General features: G+C 40.5%; 1 protein-coding gene and 1 long non-coding RNA gene across 3 annotated transcripts in view; one reads left to right on the forward strand and one right to left on the reverse strand.

Moving 5' to 3' along the window:
- Positions 1-3,610, reverse strand: part of SLC17A6 (solute carrier family 17 member 6) — a 40,771-nt gene extending 37,161 nt beyond the window's left edge. The window contains exons 1-2 of the mRNA XM_004019439.6: positions 2,882-3,610; positions 26-278 (exon numbers count right to left, since the gene is read on the reverse strand). Coding sequence (XP_004019488.1) covers positions 26-278; positions 2,882-2,967 — 339 coding nt within the window. The 5' untranslated portion in view covers positions 2,968-3,610. The remainder of the gene's footprint in view (positions 1-25; positions 279-2,881) is intronic.
- On the forward strand, positions 93-21,637 carry LOC121817469 (uncharacterized). Of its 2 annotated transcripts, none has more exons than XR_006057381.2 (3): positions 93-1,187; positions 18,622-18,726; positions 19,337-21,637. It is a non-coding gene; the product is annotated as an uncharacterized LOC121817469 (long non-coding RNA). The 2 variants fall into 2 exon arrangements; XR_006057380.2 differs by lacking the exon at positions 93-1,187 and adding an exon at positions 3,316-3,520.
- The last annotated feature ends 807 nt before the right edge of the window (positions 21,638-22,444 follow it).

Here is a 22,444-nt window from a genome sequence, read left to right on the forward strand (position 1 = left end):
CACCCCCGGGCCAGCCGTCGCGTACCTCCTTGATCACCTTGCCCCCGCGGTGGATGGTGCTGTTGTTGACCATGTCCACGATGGCCACGCCCAGGTTGCAGCGGATGCCGAAGGAGATGCAGAAGCCCAGGCCGCTCATGATGGCGATGATGTAGCGGCGCGGCAGGCCGAAGCACGTGCAGTCGCACAGCGGCGCCTTCTTCTCGGGCACCTCCAGGGGCTTCCCATCCTCCGTCAGCTCGATGGTCTCCCCGGCGTCCTGCTTCTTCTCCAGCACCCTGCGCGGCACAGCGTGGGGGGGCAAGGACGCGGGATTTAGGCACCCCGCCTACGCCGGGACCTTCCCAGTTCCCGGAACCTGTCAGAGCTGGGGGAGGGGGGCCCTGACCGCCTTGCCCACCCTCAGGAGTTAGGGAGCTGGGGCCACACCAGACTTCAGGGACTCCCGGGCTCCCTCCCCGCGGCCGCATCTCTTCAACTTTCAATATTTTATCTTCTCTGGCAGCCAATCCCCCTTCCCTCGGGGATTCACCCCACAGTGCCTTGATCCACATCCATCGCCTGGGCCTGACTCTCCTGTGGGGTCTGCAGTTTGGAAAAGGGTGACCCGAACGGCGCCTTCTCAGCACCTGTGTAGACGCCTCCCCGCCGCAGCGCTCTACCCGAGTCGCTGTCCTACAGCCTCCAGTCTCCCGAGGGCTGCTCCGCGGCGGCGGGCCCCCGCACGCTCCTGCACCCGCGTACCCCTTCCTTTCCGGCTAAGTTAACCCCCCCGGACGGAGGACGCCGGGATACCGTCCCCGGCTGAGCCCGGGAGCCCCCGGGGACCAAGGCCTGTCCCGTCCAGTGCCCCCGCGGAGATCTGCGAAGGCTCCGTGAGTGTCACGCCCTCTCCCTTCCCCTTCCTCTAACCCCAGGATGCCAGTTCAACGTTCACTCTCCTGTGACACAGCTTACTCTTTTCCCTCTTTTTACTCGAATTTGAAACAAAGGCCTCCGCCGCATATGGCCGACACCAAAGCTTCCTACTGCCAGAACATGAATAATTAATTATTCACAATCTTGCGTCATTACTATCTCAGTTACAAACACCGAAAAATGTCCTGGGCCCATTTCCAAAGACAATGCGACTCCCAGATACACGAACGCGCCCCCAAATCAACTCTGGGAAGATGTCCCACATCAAGGTAGAAGATACCAGTTTTATGTTTCTGTTTGTGTGTGTGTTTTTTTAACTTGTGTAGTGTTTCACAAGATTTCACCCCTCTGATTCAATCGCTCTGGGTTTTGTCCTTGGGGGTAGGGGAAAGTAGAGTGATGGAATGGTTTAACTTAGAAGCTGATAGTGCTGTTCTGGTCCACAGTATATCCGTGAAATTTCTATTAAAAAGAAGAATGTGAAGGGTAACACATCGTGAACCTTTGAGATGGATATTTAAACAAAGAACCTCTCAGTTTACAGTTTGCAGATGTTTTCCAATCCACCATGTATCTTGCCACACAGAATCATTTTCATACACACAGGGAAAGCAAAATAGATCAATTTCAAGAATACCTAGCTTGGGAGACAGCTGTTAAGCAATTTGAGGCTACTAGGAATAAAAGTCAGACTTGCAAATTCTGCAAAATACAAACTGGGGAACAGACCATAAAGCTAACTGTAGCTATGTTAGTACTTATTCCTAAAGTCTAATTCCAGCATTAGAGCATATGGCAATGTATTTATTTTAGGAGAGTAAAATTCCATTAATGAGATTCTTTTTTTCACATTGGCTTCATTTGCTCATATATGCAAAGTTAAACTCTGCACCTGAACTCCCCACTGATGGCAGTTGGGCTGGGAAAGATAGCTCTTTCCAGGGCATCTGTGGAACTGCAGGGCCCTTGCAGTATTTACTGCCGCATAGGTGCATGATGGTGCCTACAAGAAGCCCACCAGAGCTGGAGAGATTGGGAAAACTGGGACGTGCATTAGTCATTTTCTTTACATTTCCTATACATTTCCAAAGGATTCAATTTACCAAGTTTGAAGATTAGCACTCTCTTAGAATCATTTCTCCTTTTGTTTCTGCCCTTTCTTCTTGATTTTGCTCCTGTTATTAAGAAAGGGTGTATTTGTGTCATATTCCTGAACAGATTTAAAGTTGTAAAATTTACAGAATAGTACAGTGACTACAGAGAGGATTTAAAATTTTAAAACGTTTCTAATACTTTCAAAGTCATTTGGCTGATTATTATTATGGCTCTTCTTAAAAGCACTGTGATATTTCCCACACAAGAAATAGACATTTAAGAGAGATCAAATAATTAAAAATATATATACATTGTTTCAGATTTACAAAGAGGAACTGCTATTGCTATCAATTATTGATATATTTTGATTATTCCTTCACTCCAGAAGGAAGATTCCACTGGGGGATTCTCTAAGTGGTTTTGAAACTAAAACCCAGCTTTCTTTCTGCCACTACTCTTCAGAATTTTATTAATTTTTTAGGTGGTTGTGTTATTTTTTCCTTTTTCTGCATTAAAGGAATTTAATTTGGTGTCACTATAAGCAACAAAAGAAAGGCTCTTTGAACAGGTGCAGGTCATTTCTCAATTGTAAAAAGGATAAATCCTCAGTAGGAAAGGATAAGAATCTGCAGGTACCACAGCAAAAATCACACAGACACACACACAAACAGCAGACAGGTTAATTTAGTGCAACATTCCTGAATTAATAAGTAGGTTTCCAGAGCAGCCTCACTTCAGCAATGAGCAAAAAGAAAGATTTTCTGATCGTATTACAATATCTAAGCAACCAGGGTTTAAGGAAATAGCTCTGCAGATTTTTTTTTTTTCATGCTGAGTCCCAGGCAAACATAGGTTTGCTTTCCCTTACCTGTAGATCTGGCCGAGGGATTTTCCAGCAAAATTCTTTAGCCCCTCTTTTCCTGGTGTCAAAATCCTTTGTTTTACCGACTCCATTCTTGCAAAGCTTGGTGTCGGCTCTTGCCAGATTTAAACAGAGATCGCTATGAAAGGCGAGAGTTGCGCATATTGTCTTAATCGCTTAAGGTAGTTGTAGGTGTTTTTTTTTTTTTTTCTCCTCCTCAGCAGAATGGTATCGGTGTGCCTCTTGCTAGAGTGCTAGTGAGAGAGGGGAGGGAGAGTGAGAACGAGAATACAACAGAATAGCTGCATGCAACCCACGGGTTTCCTAATAGGAGAGTTGGTAGACACAATCAGAAAGTCTCATTGGAAGGGGAGGATCCGGTGGCAAAGGGCGCACGCAGTGCCATGGTATTTGAGCGGGTGCAGATGACTCCTTGTCCTGGAAGTCAGTCCTCTCGAAAACAATGTAAATCCTCGGTTTTAAAAGCCTTGTTGCTGACAAACCCTCTGCCTTTCTAACGCGGGTGGAAATATCACAGAAATCTTGTGTAAGGACGAAGTCAAAAGAATAGTACTTTTTAAAATGGTGCCTTTGCTGTAAGAAGCAGAGCACCTCCGAAACTCATGGGAGCATCTTAGGTCTCAGGTGAGCGATGCCGCTGTTAGTTTTCCCTTCTTGCCCATGATCTCCTCCCATCACGCCAGCGCAAACTCTGCTCTGCGGTAGAGTCGAATTAAGATGGAGAAAGCTTGCTGCTCTTTGAGGACGTGAGTAAATAACAGATACACTGTTGTGATTTGGGCAGCGTCAGGAAAGATTTTTTTCAGCACCGCTGACAGCGCCCGTCTGGGCGCTTCTTGGCAAAATGGTTCAGCACCACGGACAGAGTAAGTCTTCGGAAAAGGGGCGGTTTCTTTTGGCTGGTCAGGTTGCCAACTTTCTAGGGGAACTGGAAGGATGGCCCTGACCAAGGACCATACTGGGGATTCAGGAATGGATGCTATGGAAACCAAGTGAGAAGATGTCATCGTCGCCAGGGTTTTCAGGGAGAATGGTGCATTTAGCTCTGCAAGGGAGAAAGATTTTATTAAAAATTGACAAGTTACTTCTAGTTTGCTACATTGTGCCCAGCATGCTGATGCCAACTCTGACTGTTTCAGGGAAGGAAGATTACAACATATTTTACGTATGTTTGTGGGATTTGGGGCACATGGGCTCCCTTTAATATAAATTATATATACACAAACTGCATAATTATATTGTTCATATATTTTGTTTTAACCCCTGAAAGGTAAGAGAAAAAAAAAAGGTAGAAAGGAAGAAAGAGAAGGAGGAAGCAAGAAAAAGGAATAATAGAGACAGAAAAAGGCAGAGAGAGGGAGAGAGAGAGAGAGTAGAGAAATTTTTTTTTTTAAAGAATAGTTGTTCCTCAGTGATCTTGGTTGAATAAAAGACAAGCAGTTTAATATAAATTCCTTGGAATTGTATGCTTCTTCACTTTTAACTAATTTTCAGCACACACAGTACTAAAATATCAATATATTGAGGACATTTGTGGCTACACCTTGTGCTTTTAAACAAATTGTTGCTGATGATACTTTCAAGATTTATTTTAAATTACAATCTTTTCAAATATAAATTTTTTATTTTGTAACATCTTCTTCTAAAGCAGAATTACAGTGACATTCGTGAAAGGCATTTGCTCTCAGGTATGTAAGTATGGCACCAATGAATCTACTTCATTAAGCAAAGTGAGGAAATATGCAAGATTAATGTTAATTATTAATGCATTTGACATGAATCACAAACCTCTTAGATGTAATTCAGGCAAATAGTTACAAAACAGATTGTCCTTGAGCTACATTCTCAAAGTCAAAATCCTTGAATTTCCTTTAAACCAACAGGGGGAGTAGATTTTTCTTAGGGATTCTGGTACCAAGTCTCAGAAATATGCATCTAAATACAGAATCATGTAAGAATATTCTCCAGATAGGCCAAATAAAACAATGAATATGCATGTACTGAATGGATAGTGGAAAAATTTCAAAAGTAGCTGAGGCCATCTGCTATTATTAAATTTAACATTTATCAAATTATATTTTATTAAGAATATAATAAAAGAAAGGAAACTGGAGGGCATCTTTCTCTTATTTTGATGTGCATTTGTATGTGTGTATATATATATTCTATTAGTATACTAAACAAGATTTTCCTAAAACTCTGGAATGCCTCAAAACAGTATCCATCCCCAAAGGTGATCAACCATAAAAAGAAGGGGGGAAACATTAAACTACCTTATTCCAAACAACCTTCTTCCAGCTTATCAGGACTTGACTCATCTAGTGCTTTTCAAAGTATCTGTTTTTCAAATCTTTCATGACCAAATTCATTAAATTTAATTCATTTAGGGATTTCAGTGATCTTGAAATTCCAGAAAATTATATACAAAACAGAAGTCAGATAAATTTTTGTGAAGTTAAGATGGTGATATAAAAAATGATTTTTCTAAGAATTCCTGCCTAAGTTTCAGCCCAAATAACTAGAGATCTAAATCACTAGCAAACCTGATTGCTCAGTGTCATATATATGCGATACAAATCCAACACAAAAGCATTGTTTGTAGTGTAAAATAATTACATTCACCTCATTGAAATCTTTGTCATTTGGCTCTTCTCCATTCTCTTGATGAAAGGGTAAGTGTTTGAATCAGAATTACTGCTAATATTCATTTATTCATTTTAAAAATAATTATTTAGTGCTTAAAATTTCACTAGGTTCTGGGACTGTTCCCTGAAAGATCTCACAAATTGCATGGGAAACAGACACATAAATACAATTACAACTATTTATGGGTGAAATTGGACAAGTTAAGTAACCCAGCCTGGAAGTGGAAGTGTATAGAAAATATTTCAGGAAGTGATATTTCCTTTCTTAATAATTGAAGAGAAATTTAGTCCTATAAAAATGATGACAGTCCAGGAAATTGGGTGGGGAAAGATGATGGCACTTAGAGAGATCCCAGCTGAGGGGATATCTTGAGCAAATTCATAAACAAGGGGAAAATGTTGTATGTGAAAAATTACAAGAATTGTTACTAGACTACCATTTAGGATATTCTTAGGTTAATAGCTACACCCAATATAAGACACAAATATTCAGATATTACTTACTAATCTGACATATTTTCTTCATTCATGCTCCCCAAATCCGAACATTAAATATGTACCTTTGTGATCTTAATATCACCAGCTTTCATTTTATGCAAGGAAATGTTCATAGGTATACAAATGGTATTAATTTAGGAATACTGAAAAAGTCTTCCATTATCTGGACACCTTCCCTTACCCTTAATATTCCATCCAATTTTAGCCTTGAATTGCATTATTAGACAATTCTTCTAAGAGAATTGTCCCCTTTCTCCAAGCACTGTTATCAATAAAAGGAGGTTTCATTGACTATAACTAATGTGTGTAGTGTTATAATTTATGAATGACTTTCATTTACATGATCTCATTTACTCTTTATAATGATTTTTCAAACTAATTTCATTCCCAGTTTTTTTTTTTTTTTAATTCATTTCCAGTTTACTGAGGAGGGAAATGAGAGTTAATGATTTGCCTGAAGTCATGAAACCAGTGATGAAGAAGCAGCATGGATTAGAGTAGTTTTTCACCATTTAAGATCTTGTTAAAATACAGATTCTGACTCAATAATTCTGCAGTGGAGACCAAAGTACAGCAATTCTAACAAGTTTCCATGGCTGCACCCCTGGATCACAATTTGAATATCAATGGTGTAGAGTAAAAAATGTGAGATCAGCTGACTGTGTTTGGATCCTGGTTCTGCTGATTATCATCCCCGCAACTTTGAATCAGTTACTTAGTTTTAATAAACTGATTTTCTTATTTGTAAAAAATGAAGGCTTGCATGTAATCTCTATCATCCCTTCCACATGTAAAATTCTATGACTTTTTCATTAATTTATTCATTGATGTAAAACAGTATTTTTTCATTTCTTCTACCCTAAAATTTTTTTATTATATTTGAGTTACATGGCTAATAATGAACTGAAAAAAAAGTCCAATGACATAGAGCAATATATTCCTTTCTGAAAGTTCTATCTTCTTATATTTTAAAGAAGTCAATTTATTGCTTGTGTTTTACTAGGTATTATTGTTTTATAAGCAACTGTTTAAATAATTATTATCATCATCAAATTTTGTGTTCTTCAAAATTACGTATTACCCAATAGCAGTGTTATAAGTTTGCATTTGTTTATATTTTTGTTAGGAAATGCTTTTGAGAGATCATTTAAATGTCTTGCAAATGTTGCCCTCTGGTGGAAGGATATGTTATCATTTTAGAAGCAATTGTCTATGTATTAATAATTAAAACTGTTTTCTTTCTTTCCTTCCTTCCTTTATTCTCTCTTCCTTTTTTAAAAAATTATTTATTTGGTTGCACCAGGTCTTGGCAGCATGTCAGATCTAATTCCCTGAAACAAAAGTAAAAGTGAAGTCACTCAGTCCTGTCGGACTCTTTGCAACCCCATGGATTATAGCCTACCAGGCTCCTCAGTCCATGGGATTTTCCAGGCAAGAGTAGTGGAGTAGGTTGCCATTGCCTTCTCCAGGGGATCTTCCCTACCCAGGGATCGAACCCAGGTCTCCTGCATTGCAGGTAGATGCTTCACTCTCTGAGCCACCGGGGAAATCCTGACCAGGGATCAAACCCCAGCTCCCTGTATTGGGAGCACAAAATCTTAACCTCCAGGGAAGTCCCTTCTTCTTTTCTTCTCTACTCTTCCTTTCCCATTTCCTTCTCCTTTTCTTGGTACTTATTAAGATATACACCTAAAAATATGAAGTATCCTTTGTGGGCAATGTGTTTCCAATTGTGTGACCAGGTACTTAATGTCCTTGGAAATAATTTGGTTGTCTGGGAATCCCTCAGTTAATGAAAGAGTCATTATACTTCACTCTGTTAAGATTTAGAAATGACATGGCAATCATGGGGGTAAAAATGGGCTAATGTTTTTTACTCACAATAGAATAAGTTGTAATAGCTATAAGTTTTTTGAAATAGTAATGTTTGATGTTTCCTTTTTATCATAATTAATGTTATTTATCAATCACTGGTAAGGTGTTTCTAAAGCAATTTTATTTTGAAGAATATTTCAACGAGACTAATTCTGAGGCTGTTTTGAATGCAATATTTTCTGTTTACTATCAACAAATATTCACCCAACAAATATTGCACCCACTGTGGGCTAGGTGCTTTCCTGGGGTATAGTAAACTAATGGACTTAGTACAGTTTATAGCTTTCTATACAGGTTGTACAGCTTGCATATTCTTAAAGAAAAAACTGCTTTGAGAAGCCTTTTTATAGTATGACTTTATTTGACTTTGCATTCTTTAATCAATGTTCATTCTAATTACATACTTCTTTCAGGCTGAAGCATTGCAAATAAGCCCTAGGATTCATCTGTGACTTTTTTCTTACTAAGGGTTTTTAAGTGGACAGTTTTTAGTTCAGCTTTATTTGACTTTACTTTGCAGTGTTAGCTTTAGAGAAATTACCAATAAATTATGGTACAATTTCTTGAGAACCAGAGATAGAAGAAATAATTTAGTTTGTCTTACTCACATCTGTGTATATAACTTAGTACTCTGCACTTCTATATTTAATGGCCTAATATGAATTATGTTTTGATTTACCTGTGGTCTGTCTGATTAAAAATTTGGAAGTAGGAAGTTTTAAATAAATGTAAACTGTAGTCAAGTATATATATATGTATTAACTACCAAAATACATATTAGTCTTTTCTATGTGCATCTTACTCTCTATAAATAAGTTACCATTAGAAAGATATATACATTTTATGCCATTCCTTTCCTTGTGTACCCAAGGGGAAAAAATCCTTATTCACTTTCACAGCATTGTGCCTTGGAAAAATCCAAGTGTTAAAGTGAATGAAGACCAACTATTGTTCTTCTAATTTCAGAAACATATTCCTTGTTTTGAATCCCATACTATCGGAGAAGGCAATGGCGACCCACTCCAGTATTCTTGCTTGGAGGGTCCCATGGGTGGAGGAGCCTGGTAGGCTGCAGTCCATGGGGTTGCTAAGAGTTGGACACGAGTGAGCGACTCCCCTTTCACTTTTCACTTTCATGCATTGGAGAAGGAAATGGCAACCCACTCCAGTGTTCTTGCCTGGAGAATCCCAGGGACGGGGGAGCCTGGTGGGCTGCCGTCTATGGGGTCGCAGAGAGCGGACACGACTGACGCGACCTAGCAGCATATATACATAGAGCAATGGGATATATTACAAAAGGATTTTGAAAACATTCGCTTCTTTAAACTCTCAAAATTTTTTTCTTAAAGTAAAAGGTATGATTGAATTTAAAAAATTGGGAAAAATTAATAAATAAGAGGTGCCACTTGTAAAGAGAATAAAATAAATACTTCAACATGAAGAAGTCTAAAACAGAGAACACCCTGCCTTAATGTATTTTACAGACTAATAAACAGACAAAGTGACAAGTATTATATAATATGGAATATTTTTATGGTCTGATGAAATATTACCTAATTGAAATCTCTCTCTCCTATAAGGATGCTATTTTGCTTTCATCATCATTCCAGATTATGGGATATTATATTCCTCGAAGGAAAGCATATAACATTATTGAAATCTCCCACTTGGCTACACACACCAGAGACTGTCAATTTAACTTCTTCACTCTGCTTTCTAAGTTTTTCTTAAGTAAGTTATGAGAGGCAGAAGGTGAAAAGCTTTCACCTTTAGAATATTTAAAGTGACACTTTCCAAAGTAAATATATGAACACACAGTTTGTTAATGGTATAGAATATTTAAAATATACACTATTTAACTGCTGTAAGCATACTCTGGTCAAGTAGCAATTTTGGAGAAGAAACAACAAAAATGTAGTGAAATGCAGTGGCGGCTATTAATGTTCTCTAACTGCTGCCCTCTAGTGCTCAAATAGAGAATTTTCTTTGGGCTGAAAGGGCTAACCTAAGCGCCGAAGAATTGATGCTTTTGAACTGTGGTGTTGGAGAAGACTCTTGCGAGTCCCTTGGACTGCAAGGAGATCCAACCAGTCCATTCTGAAGGAGATCAGCCCTGGGATTTCTTTGGAGGGAATGATGCTAAAGCTGAAGCTCCAGTACTTTGGCCACCTCATGCGAAGAGTTGACTCATTGGAAAAGACTCTGATGTTGGGAGGGATTGGGGGCAGGAGGAGAAGGGGATGACAGAGGATGAGATGGCTGGATGGCATCACTGACTCGATGGACGTGAGTCTGAGTGAACTCCGGGAGTTGGTGATGGACAGGGAGGCCTGGCGTGCTGCGGTTCATGGGGTCGCAAAGAGTCAGACACGACTGAGTGACTGAACTGAACTGAACTGAACAGCAGGTTGGAGAAGGAAATGGCAACCTATTCTGTTGTAACCACTCACTCTGGGAAACAAACTCACTCAGAAAGACAATCCAGATAGTGGAGTGCAGTTTATTACACCAGCGGGCCCAAGGCAGAGTCTCCCCTTAGCCAAGGACCCCCACCAGTTTTTGTGAAAATCTTATACACCCGAAGTGTACATGCCAAAACCCACCTCCCCAAATTTCCTGAAACTAGTCTGAACAAAGAAAAAGAAAGATATAATCAAAGTTAACCCGTGATTCATATGCTTTAAGCCTAGGTAGTTAACAGCGGACAATTATCAATAGACCTGTGGTCATACCCCAATAAGCATAATAGAATGCATGATTCTATTCGGTTACACAGATAATTAGGGTATTCTTTTAGGCGACTGAGAGTCTAGGTAGGAGCCCTGGGGCTCTTCCATCCTGGGACTTGGTTTCCCAGTTGGTATGTCATTTCCATAGATACTGGGCTCATAGACCACAGTCCGGCCCAAGATGGAGTCCTGCCTTCAAGATAGAGCCTGTTCTGTCTGTTTCCTCCAACTGCAGTATTCTTGCCTGGAAAATCCCGTGGACAGAAGAGCTTGGCAGGCTGCAGTCATGGGGTCTCAGAGAGTCGGACACAACTGAGCAACTAACATACACCAGGAGGTTAATTTTAATTCTTTGAAAGTCAATAGGAAAACATGTTTCAAATAATATTTATATGTGTGGTTTTTCTGTTAGTACAAAGAATAGCAGGGCACTGATAAATCATAGTTGAATAATCCTATGCCATCTACACAATTGTTTGTGCCTGCTAGTGGGATTATAATAATAGTAAAAATACCATTAGTGGCTCAGTGGTAAAGAATCTGCTTGGCAATGAAGGAGACATAACAGGCACAGGTTCAATCCCTGGGTCGGGAGGATCCCCTGGAGAAGGAAATGGCAACCCACTCCAGTCCTCTTGCCTGGGGAATCCCATGGCCAGAAGAGCCTGGCAGGCTGCAGCCCATGGGGTTGCAAGGAGTTGGACATGACTTAGAAACTGGACATGACTTAGTGACTGGACATGACTTAACTACTGAGTATGAGCAGGAGATTCACCATTACAGCATGGTGAGAACCATAATGGGTAGGTTTTACTGTGTAAATTGGAGAGACTGTGATCATTCACGGAGATCCTGAGTGTCAATACCTTCGGTCATCCATTGTGCTTTGGTCGCTGCTGCTGCTAAGTCACTTCAGTCGTGTCCGACTCTCTGCGACCCCATGGACGGCAGCCCACCAGGCTCCCCTGTCCCTGGGATTCTCCAGGCAGGAACTGACTAGAGTGATTTTCCAAATATTTGAGTCAATGAATCCTATAATCGGGAAGGGTTAATTTTAAATTTATGCTAGATCTGCTTCTGTGACTTTACCCTCATCCTGGTATTTTGTTGCTGTTGTTGTTACTGTAGGCATACATAATGGGCTGCCTCAGGGAGATAACCTGAGCCTCCCACCAGTGAAGGACTGTGAGGAAATGAACCTAACATCTTCCCCTGCCTGAGGCTTGTCCTTGAATAGTCTTTAGTTACCTCAGTTCAGTTCAGTTCAGTCGCTCAGTCGTGTCCGACTCTTTGCAACCCTGTGAATCACAGCACGCCAGGCCTCCCTGTCCATCACCAACTCCCGGAGTTACTCATATTCACATCCATCGAGTCCGTGATGCCATCCAGCCATCTCATCTTGGGTCGTCCCCTTCTCCTCCTGCCTCCAATCCCTCCCAGCATCAGAGTCTTTTCCAGTGAGTCAACTCTTCGCATGAGGTGGCCAAAGTACTGGAGTTTCAGCTTTAGCATCATTCCTTCCAAAGAAATCCCAGGGCTGATCTCCTTCAGAATGGACTGGGTGGATCTCCTTGCAGTCCAAGGAACTCTCAAGAGTCTTCTCCAACACCACAGTTCAAAAGCATCAATTCTTCTGCACTCAGCTTTCTTCACAGTCCAACTTTCACATCCATACATGACCACTGGAAAAACCATAGCCTTGACTAGACGGACCTTTATTGGCAAAGTCATGTCTCTGCTTTTGAATATGTGATCTATGTTGGTCATAACTTTTCTTCCAAGGAGTAAGTGTCTTTTAATTTCATGGCTGCAGTCACCATCTGCAGTGATTTTGGAGCCCAGAAAAATAAAGTCAGCCACTGTTTCCACTGTTTCCCCATCTATTTGCCACAAAGTGATGGGACCAGATGCCATGATCTTAGTTTTCTGAATGTTGAGCTTTAGGCCAACTTTTTCACTTTTCTCTTTCACTTTCATCAAGAGGCTTTTGAGTTCCTCTTCACTTTCTGCCATAAGGGTGGTGTCATCTGCATATCTGAGGTGATTGATATTTCTCCCGGCAATCTTGATTCCAGCTTGTGCTTCTTCCAGCCCAGCGTTTTTCATGATGTACTCTGCATAGAAGTTAAATAAGCAGGGTGACAGTATACAGCCTTGACATACTCTTTTTCCTATGTGGAACCGGTCTGTTGTTCCATATCCAGTTCTAACTGTTGCTTCCTGACCTGCATATAGGTTTCTCAAGAGGCAGGTCAGGTGGTCTAGTATTCCCATCTCTTTCAGAATTTTCCACAGTTTATTGTGATCCACACAGTCAAAGGCTTTGGCATAGTCAATAAAGCAGAAATAGATGTTTTTCTGAAACTCTCTTGCTTTTTCGATGATCCAGTGGATGTTGGCAATTTGATCTCTGATTCCTCTGCCTTTTCTAAAACCAGCGTGAACATCTGGAAGTTCACGGTTCACGTATTGCTAAAGCCTGGCTTGGATAATTTTGAGCATTACTTTACTAGCATGTGAGATGAGTGCAGTTGTGCGGTAGTTTGAGCATTCTTTGGCATTGCCTTTCTTTGGAATTGGAATGAAAACTGACCTTTTCCAGTCCTGTGGCCACTGCTGAGTTTTCCAAACTTGCTGGCATATTGAGTGCCACACTTTCACAGCATCATCTTTCAGGATTTGAAACAGCTCAACTGGAATTCTATCACCTCCACTGGCTTTGTTCATAGTGATGCTTTCTAAGGCCCGCTTGACTTCACATTTCAGGATGTCTGGCTCTAGGTGAATGATCACACCATAGTGATTATCTTGGTCTTGAAGATCTTTTTGTACAGTTCTTCTGTGTATTCTTGCCACCTCTTCTTAATATCTTCTGCTTCTGTTAGGTCCAGACCATTTCAGCCCTTTATCAAGCCCTCTTTGCATGAAATGTTCTCTTGGTATCTCTAATTTTCTTGAAGAGATCTCCAGTCTTTCCCATTCTGTTGTTTTCCTCTATTTCTTTGCATTGATCACTGAGGAAGGCTTTCTTATCTCTTCTTGCTAGTCTTTGGAACTCTGCATTCAGATGCTTATACCTTTCCTTTTCTCCTTTGCTTTTCGCTTCTCTTCTTTTCACAGCTATTTGTAAGGCCTCCCCTGACAGCCATTTTGCTTTTTTGCATTTCTTTTCCATCTCTGACCCATAAAATAACCTGGCAACCCAGCCCCTGCAAGATGGTTATTGTGAGGTGCTAGCTGCCATCTTCTGGGTCAGCCAGCTCCCTTAGTGATGCCAACACTTCATCTGAGATTCATTGACTTATCTTGAGGTGAGCAGAAGGAGCTTGGACTTGGTAACAATGCCATTTAATTAACACTCAAGCCAATTGGAATTAGATTTTCCATTACTTGCAACTCAGAGTATTTTGATTTATCATCTTTGAAAATATCTATGAATGGATAAACAGATGAATGAAAAAAGGATGGATAGACAAATCTAAAGTTTAAAATACAAATTAAAAACACTAGAAAGAGGGAAGAGTCATATAAGAGTAATTATAGAACAAAATATTAGAAAGCAGATTGGGGTAAGACAAAAGAAAGCCTTAAATTTCAAGTTAATTCAGTGAAATCTTTGTTAATATTTCTAAGTCTTAATTACATGCTCAATCGTTTGCTGGATACTACAGAAGAAGAAAAAAATAAGACACATACTTACCCTCTTACTCTCAGAGAACCTCAGATACTAATTAAGAAGTTTAGATTTTTTTCCTTATGAATAATTGGAAAAAAGTTATGATTTTATCAAGCACAGTAATATTCTTAGAAGTTTATCAGGCTACAGTATGATGAATTGTATATGGATAGAAGATAAATAAAAGGGTCAGAAAGTAACTGCTGTAATAGCTGTATGTAAGCCAATAAAATATTAAAAAAATAATAATCTTCTTTTCCCTTTTATCATCAGACTTTTAACTCATTCAGGGATTGAGGAAAAATTACCTATGGACACATAGACATAGTACACAACAGCTATCATTAGAACACTTGCTTAGATCAGTTTGAAAATTGTGGACTCAAATGGCATTGGGAGATTGCTTCTGTAAGATAACTTAATTTCTAAAAAGTATATTCTATTTCTCCCTAGCCTACTCTCCTGTTTCAACCCTGGCATGATCCCAGACATTAAAAAGAAAAATTAGCACTTTCATTTAGTGAGTGGAGAAAAGGAAAATGTCAAAGTAAAATGCCATCCATTAACAACTCTTACTTTTGTACCCTTGTCAGTTCAGTTCAGTTCAGTTCAATTGCTTAGTCATGTCCAACTCATTGTGACCCCATGGACTGAGCAATGCCAGGCTTTCCTGTCCATCACCAACTCCCGGAACTTGCTCAAACTCGTGCCCGTCGAGTCGGTGACTCCATCCAACCAGCTCATCCTCTGTCGTCCACTTCTCCTCCTGCCTTCAATCTTTCCCAGCATCAGGGGTTTTTCCAAAGAGTCAGTTCTTCACATCACGTGGCCAAAGGACTGGAGTTTCAGCTTCAGCATCAGTCCTTCCAATTAATATTCATGACTAATTTCCTTTAGGATGGACTGGTTGGATCTCCTTGCAGTCCAAGGGACTCTCAAGAGTCTTATCCAAGAGCAAAGTTCAAAAGCATCAGTTCTTAGGTGCTCAACTTTCTTTATAGTCCAACACTCACATCCTTACATGACTACTGGAAAAACCATAGCTTTGACTAGGCAGACCTTTATCAGCAAAGTAATGTCTCTGCTTTTTAATATACTGTAGAGGTTGGTCATTGCTTTTCTTCCAAGAAGCAAACGTCTTTAAATTTCATGGCTGCAGTCACCGTCTGTAGTGATTTTGGAGGCCAAGACAATAAAGTCTGTCACTGTTTCCATTGTTTCCCCATCTAGTTGCCATGAAGTGATGGGACTGGATGCCATGATCTTAGTTTTTTGAATGTTGAGTTTTAAGCCAACTTTTTCACTCTCCTCTTTCACTTTCATCAAGAGGCTCTTTAGTTCTTCTTCACTTTCTGCCATAAGGGTGGTGTCATCTGTATATCTGAGGTTATTGATATTTCTCCTGGCAATCTTGGTTCCAGCTTGGGCTTCATCCAGCCCAACATTTCTCATGATGTACTCTGCATATAATTTAAATAAGCAGGGTGACAATATACAGAATTCATCCTCAGGACAGAAGTAGCTAACAGTGGATCTGAAGTGGCTCATTCCTTTCAGACTGAGATGACTCGGGAGCAAATGAACCCCCATTCATTGGCCACTTGTTCTTTTTCCTTTGGGGAAGGTCTTCAGGATTGAAATGAATCTTGAAACAATATCAGAACATGCAAGTTGTGTGTAAAAAAGTTTCCCCCATTTGACTGGAACTCAGCTTTCTTATAGCGCTTCTTACCTCAGAGTCTATAGATCAGAAGAGGGTAAGAGGAGAGGTAGTAAGAGGAGAGCAATTTTCAACAGCTCATGATTTCCTATCCTTGTTCAGTTGCTCAGTCGTGTCTGACTCTGTGACCCCATGGAAAGCAAAATTTTGGTAATAACAGAAATTAAAGCACTTTTCTATCACAGCAAGTAAGACAATACAAAAACATCTTATATTCACAAAACAAAAACATTTTATATTTAGTCTAGCTTTCATTAAAGAATCTGCCTATAATGCAGGAGACCTGGGTTTGACCCCTGGATTGGGAAGATGCCCTTGAGAAGGAAATGGCAACCCAATCCAGTATTCTTCCTTGGGAAATCCACAGTCTTGTCGACTTATTGCAACCCCATGGACTCTATGTCCATGACATGACTCTATGTCCATGGGGTTGCAACAAGTCGACAAGACTGTGTCATGGAGTATTTCCTGCCAAAATCAGTAAACAAAGATGTTACAGTTATTAGGGATTGCAGCCCTCTGGTGTGAGCTGGTAAGCCCTAAAAGAATTCAGGAAGGAAAATACCTACTATCTAATAGCCATCAGACTACAGCCACTCCTGTAGATGGGGATGTGAAAAAGCAGGATGCTGGCCCCAGGAAGCTGACATGCCTATGAAGGAAATGATTTCAGTGAGCCCAGAAGCTTGGATCTTTCCGTACACAAAAGAGTGCTAAATTCCTTGAGATATCTGATTTTCCTTAAGTAACAATAATCTTTGATATTCTTTGATACTGCTTCCCTGGTAGCTCAGATAGTAAAGAATCTGCCTGCAATGCAGGAGACCTCAATTCAATCCCTGAGTCAGGAAGATACCCTGGAGAAGGCAATGGCAACCCACTCCAGTATTCTTGCCGAGAGACTTCCATGGACAGGCCAGGGGGTCACAAAGAGCCAGACACGACTTAGCGACTAACACTTTCTACTTTTGATATTGATTATCGGCCCCTTTGTTGCAAACTTCTATATAACCTGACTCCTTCCCTTATCTTCTCAGAGCAGTTTATCAGGGCTACTTGAGAAGCTATCTCCCAGGCTTGGAGTCCTAAACATTCCTACTGAATAAAACAACTCTCTAACTTTCAGGTTGTGACTATATTTTTTAAGTTGGCACAGCTTAGCGAATAAACCACCACCACCATCTTTGACTCATTTCACCTACTGATGATTCTTGCTACTAGCTGACACCACTTTTATGATGAAGATTAAATGAGTGATTGTGTGTGTGTGTTAAAGGATAATCCTTATACAGAATAAGTATGCTCTGTATGTGTCAGCTATTAAAATCATTACACTGCTGTTGGCTGATTTTCAACTTTTGACTTGTCCTTCAACATTCTTCTTCGGAAGATGAGGAATTAAATTTAATTCTGCTTCACATCTCTCCCTCTCTCTCCCTCTCACTTGCACACACTTGCAATCCCCCATCCTCTCATTGATATTATTTAAATCAAAATGTAATGTTAACGTAACAATCAAAATATTAATAACAAGCAACACTCATATGATCACACAGTTCAATGGCAAAGTTAGAATTTCAACTCAAGCCTTCCACCTCACCCTGCTCACAGCCAAGCCACAGGGCTACTTTGCTTTCATTTCCTTTCTCTTATACACTAGTTTCTTTTCCCTCGTGTTCAAAACTGTACCCTTCTATGTGTTGACGTTGTTTTATTATGTTTCTATATTCCTGTCATTAATCTATCTCAAAATATGCCAAAAGAACTAATTTCTCTTGATATAATCAAGCTCATGAGGCAATCTATCAATTCTGCTTTTTCATGGATGCATTTCTCCTGGAGCTTTCTGTCCTCTACTTCAATCTAGATGCCTTCCAGTTTTGTTATATAGATGCCAACCTGGAGTCCTCGGTCACCATCTTCTGAAAGGTCTTTCCAACTCTTTTCTGTGTCACCTTCTTGCTTTCTGGATCCTGCATCCTTCCTGGATTACATACTCCCATGGTTTCCTGAAATAGGAGTCTGTTTATATATAAATAGGGGGTCTGCTATTTATTTAATACAAGGCTTGTTATTTGAAACCCTGCAAATATGAAAGTTTAACTTTCTCTACCTTCATACTTGATTGATAGTTTTGTTTCCCTGAGTTTTAAGTATAACACTTTTTTCCCTGATACTTTCGATCAATTGTCTCATTAATTTCCATCTTATAGTGTTCCCATTGGGAAGATTAATTCCATTATGACTCTTGAAGAAGTGTGTGTTTTGTTTTTTAATCTTTCTATGGAAACATTATGGTACTCTATCTTTATTGTTTGGAAAATTGAATAAGGGACATTTTGTATTCTTTGTGCTTGTCACTAAGAGACAGAGTCTTTTATGTCCTCAAATCAGTAAACATTCTTATTTAATCTTCCTGACGATTTCCCCTCCTTCTTATCTACATTGGAGTCCTCTAAGATTTTTCCTGGAGAAGATCACACATCTGGTAACCAACATTCTGGAAGCTGAATAGAGAAAGGAGCTGGGGGTAGAGTCTTACTATTCAGTATGAAAACTTTGATTTTTCCTTTTGATTTCAGTACGGCATGTCATCTCACCCCAGGCCTCAGTTACACCTCTCTCCTTGAGGTGTGGAACCATATGATCACCCTGGAGAGATACATTTCCATATCCTTTCATGACAGGTGAGTTCATGTCCCTGTATGGGTGGGTCTAACTTCTCTTGATATACAATTGCAGCAGAGCACCTGTTTTTAACCCTGAGCCAACTACCCTGCTTTCAGAGCTACCTGTTCATTTCAACTCCCAAGATTTTCCTTACTTTGTGCATGAATCAGATGACTTTTGGTTGGCTTCCACTGGAAGGCATCTGGAGATCACCCTTCCTCACTCTTTAGGTCACTTTCCACTTGTCCATCAGCTTTCCATCTTCTGAAAGCTTGGTAACATCTTCTAAATATTGTTGCCTGGTGTCCCGTTCTCATTTTCCTTGGGGCTTTATTGTTTTTTAAAAAACTTTTTCTTTATCATTTTAGTGAGCCACTAGGAGAAAATGAACACAAAGAGTATGTTCAATTATCCCAATTTAATTGGAAGCCTGCATCCCTTTTATATTTAAAACAAAACTCAGTTGAAAAGTTATTTCCACAAAAAAACCTGCACTTGAACATTTTTAGCAGATTTATTCATAATTAACAGTTAGAACTGGACATGGAACAACAGACTGGTTCCAAATAGGAAAAGGAGTATGTCAAGGCTGTAAATTGTCACCCTGCTTATTTAACTTCTATGCAGAGTACATCATGAGAAACGCTTGACTGGATGAAGCACAAGCTGGAATCAAGATTGCTGGGGGAAATATCAGTAACCTCAGATATGCAGATGACACCACCCTTATGGCAGAGAGTGAAGAAGAAGTAAAGAGCCTCTTGATGAAAGTGAAAGAGGAGAGTGAAAAAGTTCGCTTAAACCACAACATTCAGAAAACAAAGGTCATGGCATCCAGTCCCATCACTTCTTGGCAAACCGATGGGGAAACAGTGTCAGACTTTATTTTTCTGGGCTCCAAAATCACTGCAGATGGTGACTGCAGCCATGAAATAAAAAGATGCTTACTCCTTGGAAGGAAAATTATGACCAAGCAGAGACATTACTTTGCCAACAAAAGTCTGTCTAGTCAAGGCTATCTTTTTTCCAGTAGTCATGTACGGATGTGAGAGTTGGACTATAAAGAAAGCTGAGTGCCGAAGAATTGATGATTTTGAACTGTAGTGTTGGAGAAGACTCTTGAAAGTCCCTTAGACTGAAAGGAGATCAAACCAGTCCATCCTAAAGGAAATCAGTCCTGAATGTTCATTGGAAGGACTGATGTTGAAGCTGAAACTCCAATACTTTGGCTACCTGATGCAAAGAACTGTCTTATTGGAAAAGATCCTGATGCTGGGAAATATTGAAGGCGGAAGGAGAAGGGGACGACAGAGGATTGAGATGGTTGGATGGCATCACCGACCCAATGGACATGAGTTTGAGTCAACTCCAGCAGCTGGTGATGGACAGGGAGGCCTAGCATGCTGCAGTCCATAGGGTCGCAAAGAGTCAGACATGACTGAGTGACTGAACTGAACTGAACTGATTCATACTTATCAAAACTTGGAAGTTATCAAGATGTCCTTCAGTAGTTGAATGGATAAGTAAACTGTGGAATATTATTTATGTCGATGGAATATTATTTAGCACTAAAAGTATATGAGCTATCAAGCCATAAAAAGACATATACGTGTGCATGCATGTTCAGTGGCTCAGTCGTGTCCAACTCTTTGTGACCCAATGAACTGTAGCCCTTTAGGCTCCTCTGTCCCTGGAATTTTCCAAGGATGAATCTGGAGTGGGTTGCTATTGACTACTCCAAGGGACCTTTCTGATGCAGGGATCAAACCCACATCTTTTGTGTCTCTTGTATTGGCAGGTGGATTCTTTACCATTTCGGAGGCATATTAAATGAGTATAACCAAGTGAAAGAAGTCAGTCTGAAAAGGTTATAGAGTGTACGATTCAAATTGTATTAAACTATACGACATTCTAAAAAAGGCAAAATTTTGAAGACAGGAAAAACATCAATGGTTGCCATCGGTTATGAGGGTAAGGGTGGATTTGTGGGGAAGAGATGAATAGTTGAAGCACAGAGGATTTTTAGGACAGTGAAAATATGATATCATATTAATGGATACATGTCATTATACATTTGTCCAAACCTATAGAATGTAGGAGACTGAGAACAACCCCTAAAGAACCTACACAGACTGAGTGATTATAATGTGCCAATGTTGGTTCATCAGTTCCAACAAATGTACCACTCTGGTGGGGGATGTGGATATAGGGGAGGCTGTGCATATTGGGGGAATGGAGTATATGGGAAATCGCTACATAGTTCTCCTCAATTTTGCCATGAACCTTAAACTTCTTTTACAAAAAGTCTTAATTAAAAAAAAAAAATCCCTTCCTTCACTTTGTAAAACTTTATGCAGGCCCATGTTTTTCTTTTTTAGGCATAGAAAAAACGTAATATTCATCACAGAAAAAATTAGTGTCTGAGCTTATCCCATTCTAAATTTCCTCATTCAAATCAGGGTTAGATGAGCTCATGAAGAATGTTAGTGTCTCCTCTCTAATGAAGCCCACCTCTTCATCTCCGTTTTAACTATTAATCCTTCTTTGCCTTATACACCAAGAACACAGATCAGGTGTTATAACCTTTTCAGTGGTTCACTGTCATTATCCTTCCAAATTTTTTCTTCACTCTAGATCATAATACTACCCAAAAATATCTTGGCTTTTTTTTTTTTTTTTACTATCTGTTTTAGTTTCCTGTTGCTGTGGTAATAAGTGAACACAGTTTAGTGGCTTAAAACAACAGAAATATGTTACCTTTGAGTTCTGTAGAAGTCGGACACAGTCCTTAGGAAGCTAAAGTCAAGCTGCCAGCTGGGCTGCATTCTTCTAAATCCTCTAGGAGGGAATCTGGTCCTTGTTTGTTTGTTTGTTTGTTTTAATCATTGAATGTTTGTTTTAAATAAACTGCTGTTTATTTTCAGTCAACTGTATTCCATTTTTCTGTGTGGAGCCTGTGGAAGAAGAGCTTAAGACCACCCAGTGGTCATTCCTACCCATTCAGTGGTCTGAGCAGTGGGAGTTCCAGACCAGTCCCTGAGAGTAGCTCAGCCCTGCTGTCTGCCCTGGAGAACTGGTGACTAGGCAGAGAGTGCTCATGGTTTCACACTGGTCTGTAACCTCCAGTTGGTCATGCATGCTTGCTAAGTTGCTTCAGTTGTGTCCAACTCTTTGCGATGCCATAGACTGTACCCCACCAGGCTCCTCTGTCCATGGAACTTCCCAGTCAAGAATACTGGAGTGGGTTGCCATGTCCTCCTCACGGGGATCTTCCCAACCCAGGGATCAAGCTCACATTTCTTGTGTCTCCTGCCTTGGCAGGCGGATTCTTTACCACTAGTGCCACCTGGCGGAGAAGGCACTGGCACCCCACTCCAGTACTCTTGCCTGGAAAATCCCATGGACAGAGGAGCCTGGTAGGCTACAGTCCATGGGGTCGCTAAGAGTCGGACACGACTGAAGCGACTCAGCAGCAGCAGCAGCAGCAGCAGCAGCGCCACCTTGGGAGCCGAACCTCAGGCTGAGCTGTAAATGCAGTAAACCCAGGAGCTGAAGCAGTACTCTCACCTCGAAATTCCCCCTGGGTCACAGCCTTTCCAGCAGCAGCTTGTGCTTTCTTTTCAATCTCTCCAGGATTCTGCAGAAGTAGAGATAAGATGTGCTCTGATGGACGCTCACATGGCACCACACATGCGCAGAACTTTCTGGGCCAGTGTCCCTCCCATCAGACCCACT

The sequence above is a fragment of the Ovis aries genome, chromosome 21 (assembly GCF_016772045.2).
Source record: "Ovis aries strain OAR_USU_Benz2616 breed Rambouillet chromosome 21, ARS-UI_Ramb_v3.0, whole genome shotgun sequence".
Classification (NCBI taxonomy): Eukaryota; Metazoa; Chordata; class Mammalia; order Artiodactyla; family Bovidae; genus Ovis; species Ovis aries.